The 24,507-nt window shown below is 40.5% G+C and overlaps 2 protein-coding genes across 8 annotated transcripts in view; one reads left to right on the top strand and one right to left on the bottom strand.

Annotated features, from left to right (window-relative positions):
* Nucleotides 1-1,577: 1,577 nt before the first annotated feature.
* On the bottom strand, nt 1,578-12,752 carry tubgcp3 (tubulin, gamma complex associated protein 3). The gene is made up of 23 exons (XM_037762394.1): nt 12,677-12,752; nt 11,531-11,638; nt 10,855-10,922; nt 10,623-10,700; nt 10,016-10,224; nt 9,346-9,512; nt 9,099-9,211; nt 8,198-8,323; nt 8,003-8,071; nt 7,788-7,920; nt 7,542-7,708; nt 6,762-6,872; nt 6,424-6,532; nt 5,618-5,807; nt 5,390-5,525; nt 5,246-5,314; nt 5,028-5,163; nt 4,804-4,892; nt 4,385-4,516; nt 4,153-4,293; nt 3,954-4,070; nt 3,768-3,862; nt 1,578-3,683 (listed from the first exon to the last, which is right to left on the bottom strand). Exons 1-23 carry the CDS (start codon nt 12,750-12,752, stop codon nt 3,617-3,619), a joined length of 2,706 nt encoding a protein of 901 aa, XP_037618322.1. The 3' UTR covers nt 1,578-3,616.
* Nucleotides 12,753-15,753: 3,001 nt separating this feature from the next.
* Nucleotides 15,754-24,507, top strand: part of atp11a (ATPase phospholipid transporting 11A) — a 43,525-nt gene continuing 34,771 nt past the window's right edge. For all 7 annotated transcript variants that reach the window (XR_005205788.1, XM_037762150.1, XM_037762152.1 and 4 more), the window contains exon 1: nt 15,754-16,085. Coding sequence is in view for 6 of the 7 variants with exons in the window: in XM_037762150.1 (XP_037618078.1) it covers nt 16,041-16,085 (45 nt within the window). In the remaining variant the exon portion in view is untranslated. The remainder of the gene's footprint in view (nt 16,086-24,507) is intronic.

The raw sequence follows: 24,507 nt of genomic DNA, 5'->3' as shown, positions 1-24,507 counted from the left end.
GGAAGCTAAAAAAAACATAAGCTGTTGCTCCATCTAGTGTTCACATCTCGCATAGTTCAGTCTAAATCAGAATCAGAATCAGAAATACTTTATTGATCCTCGGGGGGCAAATTGGGACGTTACAGTTGCTCTTATATAAACATAAAGAAATGTAAGAAAATAGAAATATTGTGTTAATTATGTACATAATGCTACAATAATAAAACAATATAAGTAGAGAAATGTAAGTAATATTAAAATGAGAATATAAGAAATATGTACAAATGTGTGCATTAAAGACATACAATATATGGACATATAACCACAGTGCAAATAAGTAAAAACAAAATGATGAAGTGTGTTAAATATAAATGCAATTATAGTATAAGCATGAATTAAATAAGAATATTTATTGAAATGTACAGTATTAATGCCAGGGTATTGCACAGTTGAATTAAATTAGTATTGCACATTAGAATAATAAGAAGTGATGGGGTAGTCAGGTCCAGTCTATTGACTCAGAGGACACACATGCTAGAGTGCACACATTATAAAATGTTTAACACCAGTCTGAGTACACAGTCCACCTAACTATATTGAAACATGTGTAAGATTATTGACTGAAATTACTTGATCTCCCACTTAGGTCACAACTGAGCCAGCTCCAGAGGCTGTAGAAGACAGTGAGATCGATTGAAAGCTCCAATGTGCCAGTTAAGTGGACCTTTGAGTTAAGATCATTTTTATTTAAACATGCCGTTAGCTAAAATCAGCACTAATAATAGAGAAATAGAAGAGTAGACAGAGAATCAAATTAAAACATAAATATTAACTTATGTCATAAATATTATCTTATGCCTACATTTATTTGTAATATTATTTTGGGTACATTTAATGGCATATCTATTTATTTTTTATTTTGGCAGGTTCCGTCCTCCATAATTAAGTTCTCCTGCAAAGCTTAAAAGACTTCCCTTTATTAATTGCTAAATTAATTGTTTTTAAAAGTAATTACTTAAAGGGGTACTCCGTGAATTTAGTATTACAATTGTATAAAGTTTGTGAGAGATGCATTAAAACAAGAGGCCGAGATATCCAGACCTTTAGTTCCTAGAAACACTGAATCCTACATTTCCCATAATACAACTCAACAGTTTATTTTAATTAGACTCTGCCTGCTTTGAAAACAAGTCTGAGATTAAATCTGCATCTTGACTTTTGGTAACTATGGAGGATGGAACCTGTCAAAATCTAAAATAAATAAATAAATGACTCGATAAATAAATAAATATGCCATTGAATGTACCAAAAATAATATTAAAAATTAAATGTAGGCATTCATTAATTGATGAAATGTGACATAAACAACTAAGATGAAAGGATGAAGACTAATAGTAGAACTAATGTTCAACTCGGTACAGATTACATCATATTATGTATGATGTAATGTATGAAATGGGAAGTTCCTTCAGTACCTTGAATTTATCAAACATTATCTTTGATCTCTCGCCTGTAGGTGGCAGTAAGTCTAAGCAAATTCAAACCAGAGGCAGAGCTGCCCAGCACCATGGTAGTAGAAAGTCAAACACACCAGAACACACATTAATAAAAAACATTTTATTAAAGAAGAAGCGGGATGGTTTGTTTCCCTATATTCTATACATTATGTGCTATACAATGTAGAGGACAGACAGAGACGGGAGTGCTGACCCAGGTTCAGTTTGGTGTTTCACTTCACTCTTAATTCAGATTTATGAATATTCAGAAAGCAGTCAACTGGTCCAGCGACCATACGCAGCACCGGTCTGTTTCATTGACCATAAAACTAAAAGACAAAAATAAAAAACCTGGAACATCAACGGCACACATGGATAGTAACGAGTCAACAGTGACTCCAGGGCTGATGTTGAACATCTGCTGCTCAACTCAGTGAAAATAGTTTTTTGTAGCTCCAAAGGAGAATCTCCCAAAAATGAAATAAAGTTTGTTAATTTGCAGACGTAAATATGTTTTTCGGTGAAAAAAACAAAAGTTTAACAAAATATTTATTAGAGTATTATAGTTTTTAGCCTGTGAATCTATAATACTACATTAACCATATCCTTTAATGTCTGTTACACACATGGAAATGATTGTATGACTTGATGATTAAAATGCTACTTGACTTTTCAATCTCAATAAACATTTTGACCTTTTTTTGAAATAGCAAAAAGCATTCGACTGTCCAGCAAATCCAGCAAATAGATATGTCCGATTAATAAAAGGTGAACATTTTGGGGAGCTGATCAACAGCATACTGGATACGGTCAGCATCTTCATCTCAATATGCAGCAAACCTCACTTTTTAACACTCTTGCTGTCCTTATAATGACGGAATAGACTCGTTTTCAGAAAATAAACCGCCCGAGTTAACATTTATAACCATTAAATTCTCTAAATATGGACTTTCATTTAGAAATATTTACATTTTTTTTAATTTTTTTTTAAAGAAAAACATGTATAGTTTCTGTTGTTTATGAAATGAGACGAGTGAGGTTGTTGTGGTTGTTGTGAGGATTGTTTCTTTGACATGATCCATCTCTCATACAGACATATACTAATACTTAGCAGGGAAACCACACTTAAATACAATCTAATAACATTCGTTACATCAGTCGGTTGTCGGTCGAGGTGAAGCCAGATGTAATGGCGAACAGTTACAAATCTATTCAAATCAACAACTAACGTCAGATATTAATGTAAGATGTAAACAAAGGCGGCAACAAAGGGGTTCTTTTTGTCTGTATGAGCCAGGTTTGTCTTCATGTCAATGGAAGCAGAGTGTGTGTTGTGCGTAATTCAAAATCCTCTGTATGATTGTGATTGGACAGCTGACCTGACATCCTAAAAAAAACCCTGGATTTTAAGGAGAACTAGGGTTAGACCGATATACTAGTGCGCCAATATGCTGACGACTCCGTATAGTTTGTTTCCACCTTAACAAACAGCAGAAAGACTGCGTCTACTGGAATAAGTCTACTAAAAATGCTCAAATTGAATCATTTTATTAAGTGCTACAAATACAAAATTGAAAATATATCAGACACCATATCGGTTGAACCCTAGTGAGAAGATGCGAAGCCACAAGTGACGTTTAAAGATGCATATTATGTACACATACATACATTTTTTGCATAAACTCTATGTACATACATTATGTGTGTGGGGACTAGATTTGGCAACCACGTCTGAGAGAGAAGGTTTCCTCATTAATAAGGCATGCCATGTGAGGTGGCTCTGTGTGACTCGGGGAGCTCATTCTGACAGCTGCTGTTATTTACCTCCTCGTTCACAAATTCCCCCCCCGTTTTTGCAGAATTTCAAGCAGTCTGTTTACCCTCTCTGTCACAGCAAGCTCCGAAATCCCTTTGTGATCCCACGCAGCCGCCGACTTCACCGGAGCCGTCTGCTGTGATGTCATCACTTGGCGACCGCCGGAACAGCGCCTTTATCGCTCCTCCAAGGCATGACATCATCTCGACACGAAATCTGCTGGCCGGCCTGACCCGTCTCTGTGATGTCACACCTGCCCACTGTGATGTCATACCCCACGCTCCACTGACTGGAAGCCTCGCTCGTCGATGCCGTCGTCAGCGTGTCAGATATTTGACGATCGTCGCCCCCGGCTGGCGCCTAGTGAGGCTCGCAGCCTCGGCTCTCTGGCCCTGGAGATGAATGAAAATGATTATTTTGAGCAAATTAAGGGGGTCATAAAACAATTACAGTTTCCTGTGTTGTGAAAGACAAACTTGTAGTGCTCGTTGAAGTCCAGTCTGAAGCTGAGGAAACGCAGACTCTCATCCGTACTGGTCATCAGCAGCACCAGGAACTGCTGGACGATGCTCTGGAGGAGGGAGAGGGAGGCGATGTGAAAAAGGAGAAATTGCATTTAATGACTGACCAGGCTGCTCCTGGAGGCGGCTCAGGCTGCTAACCTGGTAGAAGTGGGTGAGGATGCGGAGCTGGGAGCGCATCTTTGGTATGGTTTCCTGGAACTCCTGAATCCTCTTCTTCTCCTCTTCTTCCTGTTCGGCCGTCACTTCCCACTGACCCTGAATCAGACAGGATTTTATCACTCATTTAAATACTACGACTCTTTTTCTCTCTGCATTTAGCTCAGCTGAAACCTCCTACCTCCTCCTTCCTCTGTTGCTTTCTTTCTTCAAACTGCAGCCGGAGGGTGAGCTCCTCCAGCGCCGAGCGGTACAGGGAGTCCTGGGCGCTCTGGAACTCGATGATCTGGTCAAATATGGCCCTCAGCTGGTTCAGAAGAGACTGGACGGACACAAAAAACAGAGTTCAGGGAAGATAAAATAATCTAACTTTCAGAAAATCCATCAGATTATCTCATATGTATGTGTGTTACCCTGCTGTTGTTGTCCAGCAGGCATCTCGAGATGACGCTGTCGAGGAAGACGTCGTGGGCAGCGATGATGTGGTCCAGGTCCTGAGCCTGCTGCACTCGGTTCCACAGCTCGTCCCAGGAGCACTCCAGCACCTACACACACACACCAAAGGTATATGTTTTTAAATCAGCCTTAAAGAACTGCTAACCCGTCTAAAACAACCTCTTTAGTCTGACTTTCAGAAGAGTTTTTCAACTGGTTTGGATTTGAACCAGCAGCTTTCTAAAATGGAGTTAACCTCACTAACTTCCAGGCTACAGTTGATCCTGTAAATCAGGAGTCGTGCAGCATTGCAGATTCCCCTCCTGCTGTAATTACTACTTCTATCTACTGAGGTTTTACAGCCTGCGATCGGCGACGGCGCCGCTAATGGTCTGACCTCAAAGGTGATGTAGTACTGCATCTGGTGGATGAAGTGGACCATCTCGGAGGCCAGGATGTGACACTGGTGCAGCACGCCGGACAACTCTGGAGGGTAGAAAGCACAACGGTGGGTAAAAATCACAAGTTTGCCCTTTAAAGAAACATGGAAATGACAAAAACGGATCTTTAAGAATATACTGAAAGAAGAACATCCATAAAAAATGTCCTATGTTTATGTACCCGGCATGGTTTTGAGCAGCTTGGCGTTACACATCTGTCCCTTCCAGATGTCAGTCAGTGTGTACTCCATCCTCTTGGCCCGCCACAGGAAATTGAACACACGCAGGTAGTGTCCCATACACTCCCTAGTGAACACCTGAAACACACGCAGATATAGAAATATATATACAATAACAGCAGCAACACATGGACAACATGCTGGGAACTGTGTGTGTTACCGTAGCGATGGGTCCATCGACGTGGTAGTCCAGACTGAAGACATCCCAGCCTGTATCACCAGGAGACACCTGGAGACAACAGAAATACGGATGTCAAAGGATAAAGACACGCTGAAGTCAGACACACTCGCACACACACATTACCTCTAGCAGGCGTACGTCCAGCCTCTTGAGGATCTCCGCGTTGTCATACTGGGCGTTTGTGGCTCTGACCGCCGTCTCCAAGATACCAGTCAGGTTGTGTTGATACAAAGTGGTGGCGGGACGCGCCAACTCTGGTCTGGGGACAAAAATAATCCAGATAAAAGATGAATATTTTGTTTAATAATCAAAATGCTAGAATTCAGATTGTGATATATTCAAAGTGCTAACTTGAGCAGGTCCATGAGGTGTCTGATGAAGTCTCCCTGGCCCAGCAGCAGGTATCTCCTCATGGCCTGCAGGTGCTCCAGCAGCAGGTAGTTGCGGTTGAGGACGTCCAGCAGGTATTTGCTGGTGTCAAAGTAGGCGGCGTCGATCTTCTCCTGAAACGCCCCCTTCAGGTCGGACAGCAGCTCTGCAGCTACGAGGAGACAGAGGGATTATTGGTTTATCGTTAGTCTTTTGTTTCACATATTTTGGCAAGAAAAAAAAGGATTCTGAGCTCTGTTTTTTGTCTGTTATGCAATGATGATGTTTTTCTTTTGGAGTCAGGGTCAAATATATCGTCTCCTGGTCCAAACCAGACCGCTGCTGCTGGACAATGACGGAGACGAGAGCGCGATGTCCTTCAGCAGATGCAGTAAGAGCTACAGATCAAACTGGTATAGATGAAGTCCGACAGACTGAATCAATAGAACGTGGCTAAGTATACCTCTTTCCTCTTCGTAGTCCAAAAGAGACGAGGACAAGGCCAGTGAGCGGTAAGAGCATCGATCACTGCCTGTCCACTAGCCTCCGTCAATATAACTATCAATATGATGAGGACAAAAAGGAGGACAATAAAGTACCAATAAAACCAGCAATACCATGAACCTTTACAAGATCAGCAGCTTCTTCTTAATGTTACTTTGAACTGATATTTTGTAAAGATAACGTCCCTCTTTTAATCCTAATTATGCCCAGAAACCCTCCACAGATATGAACATGTAGCGGAATAGGTTCACTATAAACAAGAGAGAGAAACTTGAGACTCTCACCATCTTTGAGCGTGTCCGCAGACGTGGACGATTGCGTGATTTTGGCCGGCGGCGTTCTGTCGTGACAAACCTGATGCAGGAAGTTGATGGATTTACCGATGAGCAGAACCTAGAGGAGAGAGAGATGATGCGTTCATGTGACTCATGGTATACAGTCCTACCTGGATGTGTATAGAGTGGTGCAGGAGTGTGTTCATTTGTGGAGATTACCTTACGGAACAAAACATATAAGTATCATAAACGTGTGTTTGCCAGAGAGCTTATTTTCTGGATGGAAATGGAAAAATCCCAAGCCCAGCCTGTGGTGAATGAATGAAGACGTGTTAGGGTGTGTATACCTTGCGGGCCTGGTCCATGGTCATGAACGTGGGGATCATTGACTTCCTGAGGGAGTACTTGTCGTGCCACAGGCGATCTGTCTTCACGTTGGGATCTGATGCTACAAAGAACTACGAAACAAAAACGTGCGGTTAATGACCTGTAACCTCAGGGTCAAACTAATTCATGATGTTTAAAATACAAACTGACATGTTTAATGGCACACATCGTTCAGGAGAAGAAAAAGGCAACGCGTCGTACGAACATCTAATCTGTGTTACGTGGTACCACCTAAAACATCTCATGTTTACTCCATAATTACAGGTGTGTTTTAACAGGCTATGTGTGTGTGTGTGTGTGTGTGTGTGTGTGATCTCCAGGGTAATTTCCCTCCTGAAAGATGCAATAACTTTGTCTTCCGTGTTCTTAAACGCAGCACTTAAGACCAGCGTCCAGTGATGACTAATGGTTAATGCTGGTCACATAAATACTGTGTGTGTGTGTGTGTGAGAGAGAGAGAAAGGCGGCAGGGGGAAGTAAAGGAGAAGCATCCATCACCCGGTTCTCCATTACACTCCTCTCATCAGTCCTCATTGAAGGAGCTGTCCCCCTCCCTTTCTTCATCCCTCCCTCCTCCTCCTCCTCCTCAGTAATGTTCTCTCTCATTGGGGTCAAACGTCAGAGCAGCCGAACGGAACAATGACCAGTAAATTCCTGCTGGGCCTTTGGGAAGCAAGACGCATCACTCTCATTAAGCTTATTTACTGTCGGGACTGAAAACACCGAGTGTGTGTGTGTACCTCGTGGTAGGTGTCTTCCAGCTCTCCGTCGTAGATCCACCGGTACAGGAAGTTGAGGATGGGGTGCGACACCAGGCTGAGGATGTGTTGGACCAGCGCTCTCATCTGCGGGTCTCCCGTTTTTCCGTAGGAATGGACGGCTGAGGCCAGCTCGCCTCCTTTACGACCTAAAGAAACACAGAAACAAACGAATGAAACGCACTATAACGACACAGTAAACGTAGCGTACACACACACACAACTCACCTTGGCAGAAGTCGACGAGGGCGGCGAGCGTTTTGAGTCGGATTTTGGGGTCGTACATCCAGACAAGGAGCCTCTTGAGAGTCAGACTGCTCTCTGTGCACACCATCGCGCCTTGCTCATCCTCCACCTGCAACTACAACACACACACACACACACACACATTTATAGCAGCTTCATTATCACTATATTTTTCTATTCTATGAACTTGTCTGTACCTGGGAGTGGAGGACGGACAGCAGCCTGTAGTACTCCTTCAGCTCCTGGTGGAGCGAGGCCCAGAAGCTCTGAGGGCAGAAGAAGAAGAGTGTGTCAGCATCATTAGATACTAAAAGAACATGTGTGTGTGTGTGTGTGTGTGTGTGTGTGTGTGTGTGTGTGTGTGTGTGTATGTATGGTGAACGCAGACGCACCTGTCCGACCAGCCCGAAGGCCCGGTCCAGGCTCCTGGCGTCGGTGTACTTCCTAACTTTGTTGTGGAGCCAGCCGAGCTCGGCCAGCCTGCTGCTGATGTCTCTCAGGGACTTGCACAGCACCACCTGGTGAGGCACCGCAAACATTACAACACTACAACACACTCCGCATGTTATCTTGTCATAAACAGGGAAGGAAATTATGCATACGAGTTCCTTCTTTACATAATACAGCTACATATTTTAGGTTCAGCAATCCAGATTTGTTTTCCAGCTGACTCACATTTAATGATGCATTAAAATCCGTTTTAACAAAACCTCTTATCCAGAGAGCTTTACAGAGGAGAAGTTAAGTGGCCATAGAAGAGTCCAAAATATCTCCATCCTTGACTCATTTATTTCTGGTCTCAGTGGCTCCTTCTCCATCAGGACGGTGACAGCGGATTGACCACAAAGTCTATGTTTAGCACCGCCGAGAGGAGACGGGGACAGGTTACATCCCGTCGATAATACCAGAGAGAGAGGAGGATGAGAGGGTGGAATAAAAGAAATTGACAGGAGAGTGAAAAGAAAAAGAGAGGTCGATGTGGCTCGGAGCCAAAGAGCTTCATATTGATCTGTTGAATCTTTCTGTTAAAGTCCAATCAACAACAGCAAACCGTGATATCACATCGTCTACTGTACTCTGGTAACATTCTCCCCAAAAGAAAATATAGTGAGTTTAATGTAAAAGTGATCTCCGTGTTTTAAAAAGCGGCCCCCCCATGTGATTTGCACTCCGTCGCTCTGAGATGATGCTGACCTGAGCTGCACTGCGAGGTTACTCTGGGTAATGTGTGCAACCCGCTGGACTGATTAGTCCATTAAAAAGCTTTACGAGGCCGGCTGCGCGTTCACGTACCTTGCTGTCTATTCTGTAGCAGTTTTCCGGGCCGCTCATCTTGATGAACTTGCCATCGATTCCCTGGAAGACGTAGAGGATGTCCCGCACCAGCGCCGCCTCGCTCACCTCCCCTGCACCGACAGAGGACAAGAGGACAGACGTTAGAAAACACAGTAGATGCTCTCAGTGGAAGTAAAAGGGTTTGATACCATCTGCAGAAATGCTTTTTTTTGGTGCCCGAGCTGGGCTTATAGGTGTCGCTCACCGTCTCGGCGAGGACGGACCGCTCTGGAGGAGGGGACTGGAGGTCCGAGGGGCGGTCGGGTGGCGAGCGGGGCCAGAGCGGAGGAAGGGGAGCAGCTGACAGGAAGAGCCCAGGCCAGCCGAGAGCCCAGAGGTTGACCGCCTACTGCTGCAGACTGAGGGGGTTGACTGAAACACACACACACACACACATTTACTGTCTGAGGGTCTCACTAACACTCCTTTCACTAACATCTGCATATGATCTAGACTTTAGAGGTCTTCTGTTGGACGTTGCACTCAGAACAGCAAATAAACTCAGTGAGGATTTGCCCTTTCATGACTGAAAAGGTGAGCCCGGACAGCTCAATGGTCATTTGTAACCGAAGGACTCCTCCTGCATTATTAATAAGGATAAATGGAATTAAATGGCCTTCTGATGCCTCATAAAACAGATTTATTAAAGGAGACCGGGGCGGAGAGGCAAGTTTATTTTCTGGTGCTAATTGATGCTCCCTTTATCTGGCGCTGAGTGTCAGATAAATAACCTTCTGCTCCCCAGAGCCTTCCGGGTGAATCTGCTTAAACACAGCTGACTGGAGATGTGAGCGGGTTCTTCTTAATAACTAGAAAGACTAATTGTGTCATTGTTTTGTGTCTTCAAAAGGCGTGTTTTGTTTGTCGAAGCTCACCCAGCCAGCAGCGACTGCGGCGTCGCCGTGGGCCCGTTCAGCGTGTACACTCCCAGACTGGAGATGCCGCTGGTCCCCACGCTGGCTGACAGACCGGCGCTCCTCTCCCCGTAGCCCAGGGCCAGGCTCTGGGGCCGGGTGCAGTAGAAGGGGGTGGAGTGGGCGTCCCTGGGGAGCGCCTGGGCGAAGAGGGCTCCATAATTTCCAACCTGAGGAGGACAGGGACGTGATGAGGAGGTGAGGGCATCAAGTCAGCATCAGCCACATAGTTTATTAGGTTTTATTGTTATTAGGGCTGTCAAAGTTAACACCATAATAACGCTATTTTGGAGAGGAAAAACTGTCATGGCCATTTTCAAAGGTGTCCCTTGACCTCTGACCTCAAGATATGTGAATGAAAATAGGTTTTCTGGGTACCCATGAGTCTCCCCTTTACAGACATGCCCACTTTATGATAATCACATGCAGTTTGGGGCAAGTCATAGTCAAGTCAGCACACTGACAGCTGTTGTTGACAGATAATAACTGCGATTAAATATTTTAATTGATTGACAGCCCTAATTATAATCAATTACACAATACAGAAAGAAAAATGTGTGTGTCTCACCCGGCTGGACGGCTTGCGGGGGTCTTCAGAGAGACTGAGCAGCAAGTAGAGGACAGACCAGCGATGCTTCAGAACACTCTGTCAAACACACAAACATCCCGTCAGCTAAACATCCTCACAATCTGTTGAAAAAATATCCTAAATTGATATATAATTAACGTATAAATAACATGATCAATACTACATCGTATGTCCGTGTGAAAGCGGTTCTGCGAGAAACACAAACACCAACCTGCGTCTGAAGTTTTCTGTGCAGCTCTGAGAACACAGAAGCATCTGCTTCTCTCCTCTGCTTCAGCACTGCAACGGCATCAAGACGAGAATAATTAAAGAAAGTTTTCCACAAACAGCCTATTTGGGAAGTTAAACTGCAGAGTAGGACAAAAAAAACGTAGGAAATAAATTGCAGAGGAGCACGGAGGTCCATCTGTGCTTAGAAAAACAGATGGGATGGTCATTACACTGAATGGAAAAAAGACTTTTCATTGTCTTAAATTTACAGATTTTAAGAGCTGGGTCTTCTAAAAAATACTTAAACAACTTTCCCATAAGTCCACCTGCAGACCTGGGATAAAATAAGCATTCTGTTCAGTAAGTGCTGCACTATTTCTGTTTTATTTTCTGCGTCAAAGCTTAGTTGGATCGATGTTTTCCCACTAATGGTGCTACTATGAAAGTCCACTGGGATTTGCTATTACGGTGCGATAAAGATTTTAGACTTTTTCGCGGAGTGGCTCCAACATAAAAGTGCACAAATGAGCTCATATACAAAAACCACCTGACGGACACAGGCAGATTTGGCAGGTGGATTAGGAAAAATGCCAGAATAACATACTGTAGGTCAACTATGGAAATGACTTCCTCACCTCTGTTAGTCCAGTAACAGATGAATGTGTAAAGGCACTTACATTCTTTCTTGATCTTCTCTGACACCAGGAACTCATCCCGTTCAATAGTGGGGGCGTAGTTACTGCCAATGACTCGTACTGCATACTGGAACTGGTGGGCCACTTCAGCTGGAGAAATAAAGGACAGGTAAGGACTAAAGGTCATGGCACACAAGCAGCACTGTGAAGTAATGTGGAAAAGACAAAACAGTTGTGATCAGGAGATTTTTCCCAGTCTGCAGGACAGATAATAATGCATCCTTGGGGATCAATAAAGTTACTATCTATCTATCTATCTATCTATCTATCTATGTAATAACCACTGGTGTGAATGGGCTATTGCTTTGAAAAGGGTTGTTAATAATGGGACATTACTAACACTTTGGCTTTGTATTAAAAATCACAGCCTATATTTCTCTCAACACTGCCAAACTGCAAAGCTTTGGTGTCTTGGATCACAATGCAATTGCATTAAAATAACTGAAAACATGGATTTTGTGCATGCATCTCTGAGATGCCTGCATCCAGCAGAGGCCTGCAGCTAGCTACACACAACCATGCAAACAGTAGTTGGTCATGCATGAGAGCTAACTGGCTAGAAAGCTCATAGATATAGCTGTAGTAAACAGCTAAGCACTTGATCAAACCAGAGCTAACAGTGTGTTATAGTGAGAGCTGGAAGAACCGTTATAAGCAGGATGTGCAGGAGGCTATGTAGCCAAGCCCCATTGGCTGACAGCTAGGACCTAGCACGACTACCAATACAGCTAATTTATCTATATTCTTAAACAGTCTATTATTTAAGTGTGTGCTTGTTTAATCGCAAGGCAGTTTAAGACACTAATAATATGCTCTTCAATTCGGCATACATCCAAAAGACCACGCATCTTTAATTTGTGCGGAACTCCAACCATTTTCTGCAACTTTACGTCACAATAACACAGCAGGCTCGGCAGTGTGAAGCAGTGTAAAGCTGTGTAAAAGTGTTAATTATTATCAAAATCTGTACTCTGGTGTGTGGAAATGATAAGCCGAATTTGCCAGTAGATGATAAGGATTCACCCGATGCCTTTAAATTATGTGTAACATTTGAAAGATTAGTGATAGTTAGAGAAACGATAAAGTGGTGGTTTTGTGAATGAGGTTTGGTATGGAGTTAGCGCGTACCTTCGCTTTTCCCCGTGATCCTGCAGCAGAGGCTCTGGAGGAGCACGTTGGGGGATTTCTGATCCAGGGTCGCCATTACTGTCGTGGTTTAATGTTGCGGGATGTTTCTCCAATAACTGGATAAATGGCAGTGAATAATGTGAACTAACTCAAGTCTCCTACTAGGAACAACGCCATTTTTACAAGATGAGTCAAGCCAGCACGACGCAGGAAGCACGTAGCCACAACGAGTGACGTAGTTCCTTCAAAGTAAGAGCATGGCATTTCTCACTCAAACACCATTCTGGATAAAACTGACAAAAGTCGAAATTTATTATTATTATTATTATTTATATTTATATTGATTTATACGTGTAAGAAGTTACAAACAGTCCTTTTAATAATCTAGGCCTAAATTAGATTATTGTTGCCTTGTTTGAGAGTATTAATGCTTCTAGCTGAGATGCACATTAAACACAGGATCCAAGAGCCAGTTAACCATTTATTCAGAGAGGTTGAAGGATGGATAAGGGATGAAGATATGGATGTTGATGATTTTTCTGCACAATAAACCAATTAAATCAATATATTACCATGCTTACCACAATAAGTAATAAAAAATAAGAGGTACGTAATCTTATGTTATTAATGCATCGGCTTCTTAAGGGTGAAATACTTTAACATTCTCCATCCGGAAACCTAATTATAACAAACATAAGTTAATACACAAAATATACAAACACTTCCTTCTGTCATAACCCGACCCGTGGGCCATAACAAAAACGGGAACGGACACAAAATGCCAAATAATATAATGTATTTATTATAACAAATAATATGAATTAAGAATTAAATGTAGTTATGGAGTGTGTTGTTGTTCAAATGTTAAGCCCTGTGTCTGAATTGAAATAGCAGCTACACCTGGAGAGGTCTCTTCTCCATCTGCTGCCATAACACCCATGTCAAGCAATTTCACCTTCAAAGCCACTGAGCTGGCTTTGGCATTACAACTGATCTGAATTAAGCCCTTGTGTAGAAGTCTGCAAGGCTGAACATGTAAATAATAAAGGTAGCTAACTATTATACATCAAAAATGCTCAAGTAAAAGTATGACAAACCTAAATAGGCCTATATTTATATAAAAAAACAAAAACATAATAATGACATTTAAAATAATCTTAATAAAAAAAGAAAAGAGTTTTTAAACTACACTGTATATTATTTGGCAAAAGTTTTAATGGAAAGGTTTTTTATTTTGAAGGATGCAACCGGATGTAGTAGTTGTTATTGTAGTACCTTGACGCTGGTGTTTCAACAAGAACCCGCCGAAAAGCGTCTCCAGGAAACAGAGGAGGGACAAATGAATGAAAATACTCCCCCCCGGAAACACAGCACCATGACATGTAGTTCTGACCTCTCCAACACAGCCATCACTTATTAAACGGATGGCTTATTAATGCATTCATTAGGCTACTTGTATTTTCTTTCCATAATAATAATAATTTATAAAATATTTCTAGAATGAAGAAAATGATTTAAACCATGCTAATTTTTTTTTTATTATTTTTTTATTTTATTTATCTGCACATATATAAAGCTGTCAATATCCAGTCAATGAAAAAACATTTTTTTGATATATTTATTTTATTTTTATTGTTGTTATTATTTATATCTTGTCCAAATTGTTTGTTATCACTATTATGTAGTCATATTATTTCCTTATATAAACTTTTACTTTTTTGCCTCTTCCTGCACTGTATATTATTCTTTTTTTTTGTTATGTTGTATAGTTTTAAATTGTGCAAAATAAATAAACAAACAAAATAAACAAATAGTCATGTGGGGAGAAAGACAGATTTTAAGGAGGTTTTTTTTCAGCACCATATCAGTGGACAGCACCACTGAACACCCCTAAAATTAGGGCCAAAATACATTTCTGATCTTCTGCTATGTTATGAACCATCCAGACCTCTCAGGTCATCTGGATCAGGTCTGCTTAGTGTCCCCAGAGTCACGACTAAACATGCAGAAGCAGCGTTCAGTTTTTATGCACCAAATATTTGGAACAAGCTCCCAGAAACCTGCAGGACCGCTACAACTCTGAGTTCTTTAAAATCAAAGCTTAAACTGTCCTGTTTGTTGCTGCTTTTTATTAAACCAGATAATGATCTTATACTGCACTAGAGCTTTTACTCTTGTGTGTTATTCTCTATTTTAGCTTCGATCCTAGCTTTTGTTTTTACCTTGTTTTTATTTTCTAATATTTAATTTTATGTTTTTATTACATTTTGTTTTAATTATGTCTTAAAGGTCCCATATCGTGCTCATTTTCAGGTTCATACTTGCATTTTGTGTTTCTATTAGAACATGTTTACATGCTGTAATGTTCAAAAAAAACGTTATTTTCCTCCTACGGTCTGCTTGAATATGCTTGTATTTACTCTCTGTCTAAAATGCTCCGTTTTAGTGCATTTTGACAGAATTGCAACAGAATTGCAACAGAATTGCGTTGCCAGGCAACAGCTTGGGTCCATGTGTACTTCCTATCAGCTGATGACATTCACATACACTGCGAACAGGAATAAACTGTGACACATTTAGAATGTTTACGTTTAAATCTGTGTCAAGGGTCTAAATATTGTATATTCGTGACATCACGAATGGGCAGAAATCCTGACGGCTTGTTTCAAATGCAGAGTTTCTGAATACGAGCTGTGTGTACAGTATTTATCTGTGTATTGAGTGTTTCGATACTTTCCCAGTATTTATATAGGACTTAAGCCTGCTTTATAATAAAAAAAAAGAAAATTTCACTTTTTTGAAAAATGGGATCTTTAATGTTCTTTTGCACTTTAATACATGTAAATGTTTATGCACTGTCCTCTCATTGCATTGCACTCAGTTTAATGAAAGTTAATGTTGTCTTTGGTGCCCCAAGCAAACAAAATCAATACATCCTAATTAACTGAAGCACCCAATCAATTACACCCTAAAAACACTAGAGTGCGCATGCGCTCACCTCCAGTTCAGAGCCACCACCACCACGAGCACCACCTGGCTCCTCGTGACGTAGTGAGAGAAAAGCTCCTTTGGCTTATTAGTAGTCGCTCAGCAGAGAGGAGAGAGGAAGAGGGAGAGGAGCAGAAGCGCTTGTCTGGTCCTGTTTGAACTCCTCCTCTTCTTTACTGCAGCCCCTCTAGGTGACACTAGGTGAGTCCAGGTTTACACTTTGACAGACCGAGCCTATACCTTTTCTTTACATCCAGGAAGAAGGAAATGGAGTAAAAGTCATGGACAGAGAAGGAGAACTCAGAAGAAGTTAGCGCCTCCAGTGAAGTCCCATTTGTTGAAAGGAAAGAGGAGAGGAAGAAGAAGGAGGAAGAGGATGGGGATGGATTTCAGCACTCTGCGGACCCTCATCAGCAGATATGTAAGTTTTTAACAACACTAACCTACAGTGTGTTCTCTCAGTTCAGCTTGTTCTCTACACACCAAAGCTCTTTCTTTTTTATTATCACTATTGGTTTCAAATTCCTCTGTAGCAGCTACTCATCCGGATTAAGTTTCACTCCCTGAAAGGGGAGTGGAAAGAAGCTCTAGAAAACACACCAGCAGCAACTACAATAAGACACCTTCTTTTTTTTTTATTATTATTATTATAGGAAGTTTTATTTTGAAATGTGTTTATTTCTACATAAAACAATTTTTTTTTTAAAATTTTATAGTGGATTAACTATTTTTCATGTGTTCATCTTCAATCTTAACATACACCTAAACCTATTTTAAATGCAATTTTATTAATTTAATAAAAGCACAATTTGGTGTTTATTTGGGGACTTTTTGAAGGATGTGCTTAAATGTCATTTTTTTTTTAAAATGAGATTTGGCACAGAAAATCTCTTTATTTGGCATCTGAAAATATTATTTCAAGTATAGTAGCACACCCACATTTGTATTAACCAAACAAAAAATATATAAAAATAAGAAAAGGATAAAAAGAGGTGACTAGAGTTCTGTAAACCTATTTTAAATGCAATTTTATTAATAAAAGCACAATTTGGTGTTTTATTTGGGGACTTTTTGAAGGATGTGCTTAAATGTCATTTTTTTTTTTAAATGAGATTTGGCACAGAAAATCTCTTTATTTGGCATCTGAAGATATTATTTCAAGTATAGCAGCACACCCACATTTGTATTAACCAAACAAAAAATATATAAAAATAAGAAAAGGATAAAACGAGGTGACTAGAGTTCTGTAAACCTATTTTAAATGCAATTTTATTAATAAAAGCACAATTTGGTGCTGTATTTATTGGAGACTTTTTGAAGGATGTGCTTAAATGTCAGTTTTTTTTAATGAGATTTGGCACAGAAATATCTCTCCATTTTTATTTCTCATCTGAAGATATTATTTCAAGTATAGTAGCACACCCGCATTCACCTTCAGTCAACAAATCAGAGTGCTACTTAGATAAGTGCAAAGGTGGAGTCACCTATTACCATCACCAGTTGTAAGGCAGGATTGTGGAGAGTAGGCTACATACCCAGTCATGACTGAACATGCAAAGAGCTGCAGACAGACTGCAAGTCATAGAAAAAAAGTTCAAAAAGGGAAAATCAGTGCTCTTTTCAAGCACACCCAGTGGCAGCTTATTTTGCATAGTTTTGCATCAGATAAAACGACTAATCTGTGTGACTTCTCCCAGTTGAACAAGACTACAAATGGAGCAGTCAGTCCCATGAATTATGTAATCCAGTTGTTTTCTCCCTGCTGGTCAAATCGATGGGCAGCAGTGGAGCAGTAAGTTGCATTAGAGGCTCCACAGTAATGTGTTCCAGACAGAGCGAACGCCGGTTTCTACCCCACCTCCTCCACGCTCAGCCGAGGCTTATAGACACAGTCTCCCCGGTCCAACTGTTGCAAATGGCTGATTAGATCAAATCCCCGCTGTGTGATGGGTGAGATGCAGCCTTATCGTAAGGAACTGGGAGGATGTGGGATGCTGATGAGGTCTGCTGCTGTAATTGATCTGGATAACTGCTTTAGACAAATGGGTTAGGGTTAAATTGATTGTACGGCCGCTGCAAAAACCCGGATGCAAAGAGACTGCTGAGGGTTAAGAACATTTATCTGGTTGTCAATACCAGGACTTTATGACATCTCAGTCAATACTGGGAGCCAGCGGCATGATGGAGGATTCTCCCTCTGAACCACGTCTGACCATGAAACTAATTAGAAATTCAGTCTTTATTTAAAAGCCTCATGTATCCGTTTGCTATGCTCATGTGAAATGTCAGTGATTTGTAGGGAAAGGAAGAACGCATGTGACATGAGCTTGTTTCATGAGGCCGATTAAAACGAATCACTTGTGGCTTTGTGGGAAGACAGCCATGCTCTGGGCATGTTGAGATTTGTCTTTTATTCTGATTCACATGCAGGGATGTTTTATGCGGTGATAAATATCCAGGTGATTTCATAACAACTGAGCAATAAACACAATAGAATCAAGCTGATTCTGTTGAAACACCTCTAATAACTCTCTACAACGCACACTTGTTTCTACCCGTAGCAGCCAAATAATCCGAGTAGACGGTGTGCTGAAGATATTTCTTGGATGTTGCAAAACCTGGAGTTTAACAGAAATAAATCTACATCTTCACTCTCCTACATATCCTGAAAAATTAAGAAAACACATATGTTATAATACAAACATTAGGACGCTTGAATATATGTGCAGAAATATTCATTATAAAAGACAGCCCACCTTGCAAGAAACTTGTTTTAATTTTTATTCTGAGTTTATACCCCTTTAAAGAGAAGTGAATGCTTTTTTTATAATGGATCATATTGATTGATTATTACCTGCAATGCACCTTAGTTTGGAGCCTAAGAAGTAGTGCAAAATACAGTGGCGTTGCTGTCTATGATGTGATGAAATGATGTTGATCAGAGCAGCGAACGGGTATCACCCAGTATGGAGTCTCTGGTTATCAACTTGTTATTATGTTTGAAATTAGATCGATTCATTTGATTTGCTAATTTTGGCCTTTTCATATATTTAATCAATTTTACCCTTTTACTGAAACCTGTAACCTCTATTGTTTCTAGATTTCAAAAAAGTGCGCGTCCTGGAGAGTTTAAGTGTCCTATAATGATCTAAATCGTTTCCAGGAAAATTTTAATTCAAATATAAACGTGTAGGCAATATTTTAGCACTTTTTTTTTCAAAATAAAAGCTAATTTTCATTATGGTACTGTAAGTACGTAGGAAATATGCCATTTTTTCGGCTATTTTTCTAGTAACTTTTACGGAGCAGAAACAATTAGTCCATTAATCAATTAGTAAATATGCAGAGAAATAATTTTGATAATCAATTAATCTTTTTCTTTTTGTTTTGCACTTATTTTTTTATTTATTCATCATCACACATAATACAGAAATACAGAGGAGATGCATATACAGTATAATTACACTTGTTTTAACGTATATTATTTTATATTCATGTCTTGTATAAACATTGTTTAGAGATACTTCTTCATTGGTAATAATCATGTTTATATAACATAAACATGAGCAGAACACAAACACCTCTGTATGCCGTACCTGTAGTATTAACCAAACGAAAAAACAATATAATAGGAATAAAAATAAAGCTTCAACATGGATAATGGATTCATCTTTTAAGTAATTTTTCATAAAAAATAATTGTTAGTAGCAGCCCGAGACCCTTTTATCTGTTTAATATGCAGATCTATCTGTTTAGTAATCGTACAATATAAAATATCGCCTAATTAAAAAAAAAAAACATGCTATCAGTGTTGTCAGATATTAATGGAAGCAATGCTAAATTCACTTAATGTGTCTATGACAACAAACACATTATTACTCTTTATTAAGTTTAGCCGAGGTTACAGCGTTTGGATACCAGTTGTACCGTTGCCGGGTTACTGGCCCCTCCAGTTGCTGCCATCTCTGATGAAGAAAGGAGGCAGAGGATGTTATGCAAGGCCGTATCTATCTTTTAAAGTGTAACATGTAGAGTTGTAATGGTTGTGGCTGTCGTCGCCGTCCAGGCTGAATGAGAACAAAATGTAATCACAGTGACAAGTAGGAGCACTGAGACCTCGTGTACTGTACTGTACTCACTCACTCCGCTGGCTCGCCGCCCTGCTTTTCTTCTCTGCTCTTCTCGGGGTAATTTAGTCCCTGCAAGTTTAAAAAAAAGCACCATTTATTGTGCTAAATTGTAGACTCACTGCAGTGCTTCAGTCCTTGAATAAGTATTGTTATTTTTCCACTTTTTAATTTCTCTACTACTTTCTCATCCTCCCATTTTCTTGTTTTCTGTTAAAAAAAATGCACCCAAATGATAGTAAATGGACAATTTTGGTCTCTTTGTTCCACTTAATGATGGACAGAACATCATTTGTCCAGCTTAGTGTTATAAACCTACAGTATAGAGTAGCTACACTAGTTCCCTGTTTATTTACTATAGAAAGAAGGAACAAACTCACCACATTGACACACATACTGGATGTTTTAAAAGCACCAAGGTGTTACTAGTTTCCTGACGGTTGCTCCATGTGCTTAACAAAATGTCATGAGTGACACCAGCAGCCCCAGTTTGTGCCTCTCATTATCGCTAAACGTCAAATTTTCTGAAAAATTAAGACATTCTGGAGACTCTTCTAACCATCAAGATGAAAAAATAATCAGTTCGCTGCCTGTAAAAAAATAATTTAAACCCGTTTCCTATCCCGGTAGCCTCCTTGCTTGTTTTGAACGACACAAATAAAATAAAAAAGCATTATTTTTGTATGAAAATATAAAATATGATGGACTTTTTTCATCCGGATTGTTAGAAGGCAATAATATCTTAATCTGATTAAATGATTTAATGCATAATAAACAGTTCCAGCACTATAGTTTGCAGCTGTGCATGAATCAGTCAGTGTAGCGGTAGAGGTGAGATAGAAGCAGCCGGGCAGCATTCCTCTGCTGTTGACGAATCCTGGATTCCTGTACAGGAGGTGCCTCTCCTCTCCTCTCCTGTTTCTCTCTCTCTGTCTGGCTTCCTGTCTTCACACAGTGGATTAAAGGGTTACTGGTGTTCACTATACCCTCGCACACTTAATCCATTTTACAGCTATACTTTAAAATCTAAGCCAATCACTTATCTCCTGCTGCTGTATTTTCTAATTGGTACATAGGTTGTCCCTCAGCAGCAGCAGCTGTGGCATGAAGCATGTTAACTGATCTGTGCATATGAGGCTGTGTAGAGTAAAGTGAATAGTGGCTGGTGATCATATTGTCGTCTCTGTGGTGTTACCGTTAAGCGGGCAGGTGGAATTCAGTAGTAGCCAGGTGACGCGGAGGGCAGCGGATCACATGAACTCCTTGGCTCCGTCTAGTTGTCAATAATTCATAAGCAGACTGGCTGATAATGTGGGTGTGTGACGTCGGTGTAGCTTCTTATTGTGGGGTTATCATCAGCGCACAGCAGGGCTGCTCAGTGTGGGGTCCAGGGATGCCATGTGGTCAAAGGTTTGGGTTTAATTACTACAGTACAGTGTAGACTAGTATTACAAACAGGGATGTGGTGGTAAATTAAAAGGTCAAATAATGACTCTTCTGATGCACCTGACCCCCAAAATGTCCACAAGACTGCAGAATTACAGCTTTCATACAGCAAATTGGAGATTTAAAATGATTAACTGAGTCAATAGTTAATTGTGAGGGACTTATAGTGAAATTTAAATATTTCTTATTTTGCTGAGGGCTGGCTAAAATTAGGTTAAGCACCAAAGGGTGTCCAAAGACTGCTTTTATTCTCTGGAGAGGTTAATAGGAAAACCAGGGGTGTCACGATATACCGGTATTGACAATAATATATTTAAAATTATATTTAAAATAAAAAATATCATGTTAATAATACACATATAAAAATATTGTGAAAATAATACAGTGCCTCTTAAATAATTATAGATATACATATTATGGTTGCAGACTCCCCTTCCACTTCGTAACACATGTATTTTGAGTGTAATTTATTTGCCAAAAAAAAAGAGATAAAATGCACAATAAATAAAGTTAAAGATGAATTTGACTGATAACATTATTATTGTTTTTTCTTTTATTTCTTTCAGATTTTCTGTATATAATGATAATATTATTATTGTGAATTCTATTGGCCACGGTAATTGTGTAGTGAAAAGCTGATTAGTGACGGTCCTAAGGAAAACACCGAATAAATCGATTATGACACACGAATGGCAAAACTAATAGTTATTCTGATGGCTTTTTAAAAGGCCCTGCTACTTGTTTTTCATATTGATTTAAGCACAAAAGACAGACTTCAAATTTGTGTTTCTGCTAATGATGCTCAAATAACTGTAAATCACAACAGTAATGGCGATAACAGAACGGTTGATAAATAAAATAGCATATGCATGGCCTGATGTGTTTGCGTGAAGCGGTTTTATTATGTTGTCGTGAAGCTGTGTAATGTGTGTGCCAACAGCGGCAGGTTTCCTCTCAGCCTCATGCTAATCAGTTAACACCTGCCCGTCCATACTGTCCACCACCAGGGTTAACCTCTTTACCTGAAGGATTTACTGGCTCTCACTAAGCCACTCGCTCTGCTTCACTGGCTGCTGCTGCTTCACTTTTCAACCACGTTTAAGGACTCCCTTGTGTTTCTTTGAGTCATGATTTACTTTATTTTTTTGTTATATTTATTTGCACTTTAAAGGAAGATTATTATTCTAGTAGTTCAAACGTTAACAAGAAACATCTGAAAAAGTGAATTCTGTGTAGCTTGTTTGCATTTGATCCTATCCTGTTAATCATCTTATGACCCTTCAGAGCCACTTATATAGTTCAAAGCTGCTTTCTTAATTTTTTTTGTATCAGCTGATACATAAAAGAGTGTATCATTGCGCTTTAAGTTATCTCCTCCTCCCATTGCCCAAAGAATACCTGCTGAGGAGCGTGAGCTCCATTAAGGGGTTGTATCAGTGTCATTGCAGTAACATTAACAGTGTATTACAGCCCATTGAACTAGGAGACAGATGATGGATAGCCCTGGCCTAATGGTGCGTGGAGGCCTCTATCCAAAGAGAGAGAGAGAGAGAGTTGTTTGAACTTGGGCCATCCTAATAACATTGCTCCGGGTTGCCGGTGAAAGTGCTGAGAGGGGCAGGAGGTACACCTTAATGTTCTCCCCATCTGAGGGAATGATAGCTGGCCCACTCGCTGCTGGAACACACCATTCCCCACGGTGCTCACGTCAGAGACAGAGAGAATGCTAAATGCTGACACTGCACCGTGCAGACTCCTCTCTTCCTTTCAGCCCTAACGTCTCACCCCTGTTCCTCTCTCTTTGCTCTGTTTTCTAGCAGGACATCATTGATTATTTGGATTATCGGTTAGTAGCACGCACCTCTTACTGTACGTACACACACATTTTTGCCTACTTGCAAGAAATGCATCACTTTTGGTTGACCTCTTCCCATCAGCCCCATTAAGACGGGTAGTTAACGGACATCTATCCATAATAAAGCAGTTATGAGTAGCGTTCCTCTGACAACGGGATATGATGAGATCATTTTCCTGTTAGCAGCTCGTCCAATATCTTCTGAGGAATTTCTGCTACACTTTTTGTTTAGATGTCATCATTGGTAGGCGTCGGAAAGGAAGGAGAAATCTGTAGTCTTTGGAGCTGATTGGCATTTTGCTTCAGTGCATCAGGCAAACTTGTGGTTCAGGTTGAACAACATTACCTTCAGCAAACGCCTCCATGCTTCAGTTCAACCCGGAGCGAAGTTGTATCCACCTTGTGCCGTTTGCTTTGTCCTTTTCCCTGACTTTGTTTGTATTCGCGCTGCCTTCTTCTCTCAGTTTGTGTGTGTTCATTGTGGATCTAAGGTAGTGATGAGACTGTAAAGGTGCTGCACCCACATCAGCTCCTGTTAATGCAGGATTTCAGTAGTTGTGCATGTGTATTGGCAAGAATCTGACGATACGATACGTACTACGATACAGGGGGTTACGATTCAATATATTGATATATACTGTATATTGCGATACTGTAAGCAAGGCAATATATTTCTATTTTTTAAATCTTATTTTAGGAAAACTGTCATAGTATAAAGACACACAAGTTTTTATGCAATCAGGGAGTTAGGGAGTTAAATCTGTACATTTCTGTGTAACGTTCCTCTATACGCTTGGATTTTGGCCGCTGCAGAGGCACAATCTGCTGCCCTCTCTCTCTCTTTTTACATAGTTACAGAATAAAAAACTGTATTTGTAGTCACAGGATAGATTTGTCCTTGTTTGCATGTATCTCATCTTTGTTTTTTTAACAATCATACTGACATTTGAGTGTGTTTTCTCTCACAAAAAGCTGATTTAAGGGCAGAATATGGAGCTCCTCAGGCTGAGCTAAAAGCTTTTCAATGGCATCCAAAGGGAGCACTTGTGAAGCCCACTTTTGCAACAACTTATAAAAGATCCTCTTCCTGAAGGTGCATTTGTTGCCATGCGACAAAATACAAACCAGCATTGCCTGGAAGTGCAGAATGGCGGTGAGTTTAGCAAGTGATTCCCCATAGCAGAACAACTTGCACACATGAAACCAGCATCGATTATTCTGTAACGTTATCGATGCTCTTTGGCAGCCGCCGTGAAGTGGATGACTGTGATCCTCTCTAACACGCTGTCAGAGCGGAGCAGCGCCAAGTGATATAATGCTGAGATTACACATCAGTGCACTGATAGAGCTGAGATGGCGTGTTGTCACATTAGAGCCCAAATGGGCTTTATAGATCTTTATTCATTTTTGATTAG

This window comes from Sebastes umbrosus, chromosome 24 (genome assembly GCF_015220745.1).
Source record: "Sebastes umbrosus isolate fSebUmb1 chromosome 24, fSebUmb1.pri, whole genome shotgun sequence".
Taxonomy (NCBI): Eukaryota; Metazoa; Chordata; class Actinopteri; order Perciformes; family Sebastidae; genus Sebastes; species Sebastes umbrosus.
This window is presented reverse-complemented; position numbering and strand designations above follow the sequence as displayed.

Excerpts from the sequence above, each read along its gene's own strand:
- tubgcp3 (XM_037762394.1), bottom strand. The coding sequence starts at position 12,752 with ATGGCGACCCTGGATCAGAAATCCCCCAACGTGCTCCTCCAGAGCCTC. Across the intron at positions 8,072-8,197 it reads CCTTCGGGCTGGTCGGACAG|AGCTTCTGGGCCTCGCTCCA; the intron begins GTGCGTCTGCGT and ends TTCTGCCCTCAG. Across the intron at positions 5,808-6,423 it reads TGCGGACACGCTCAAAGATG|CTGCAGAGCTGCTGTCCGAC; the intron begins GTGAGAGTCTCA and ends GTCTCCTCGTAG.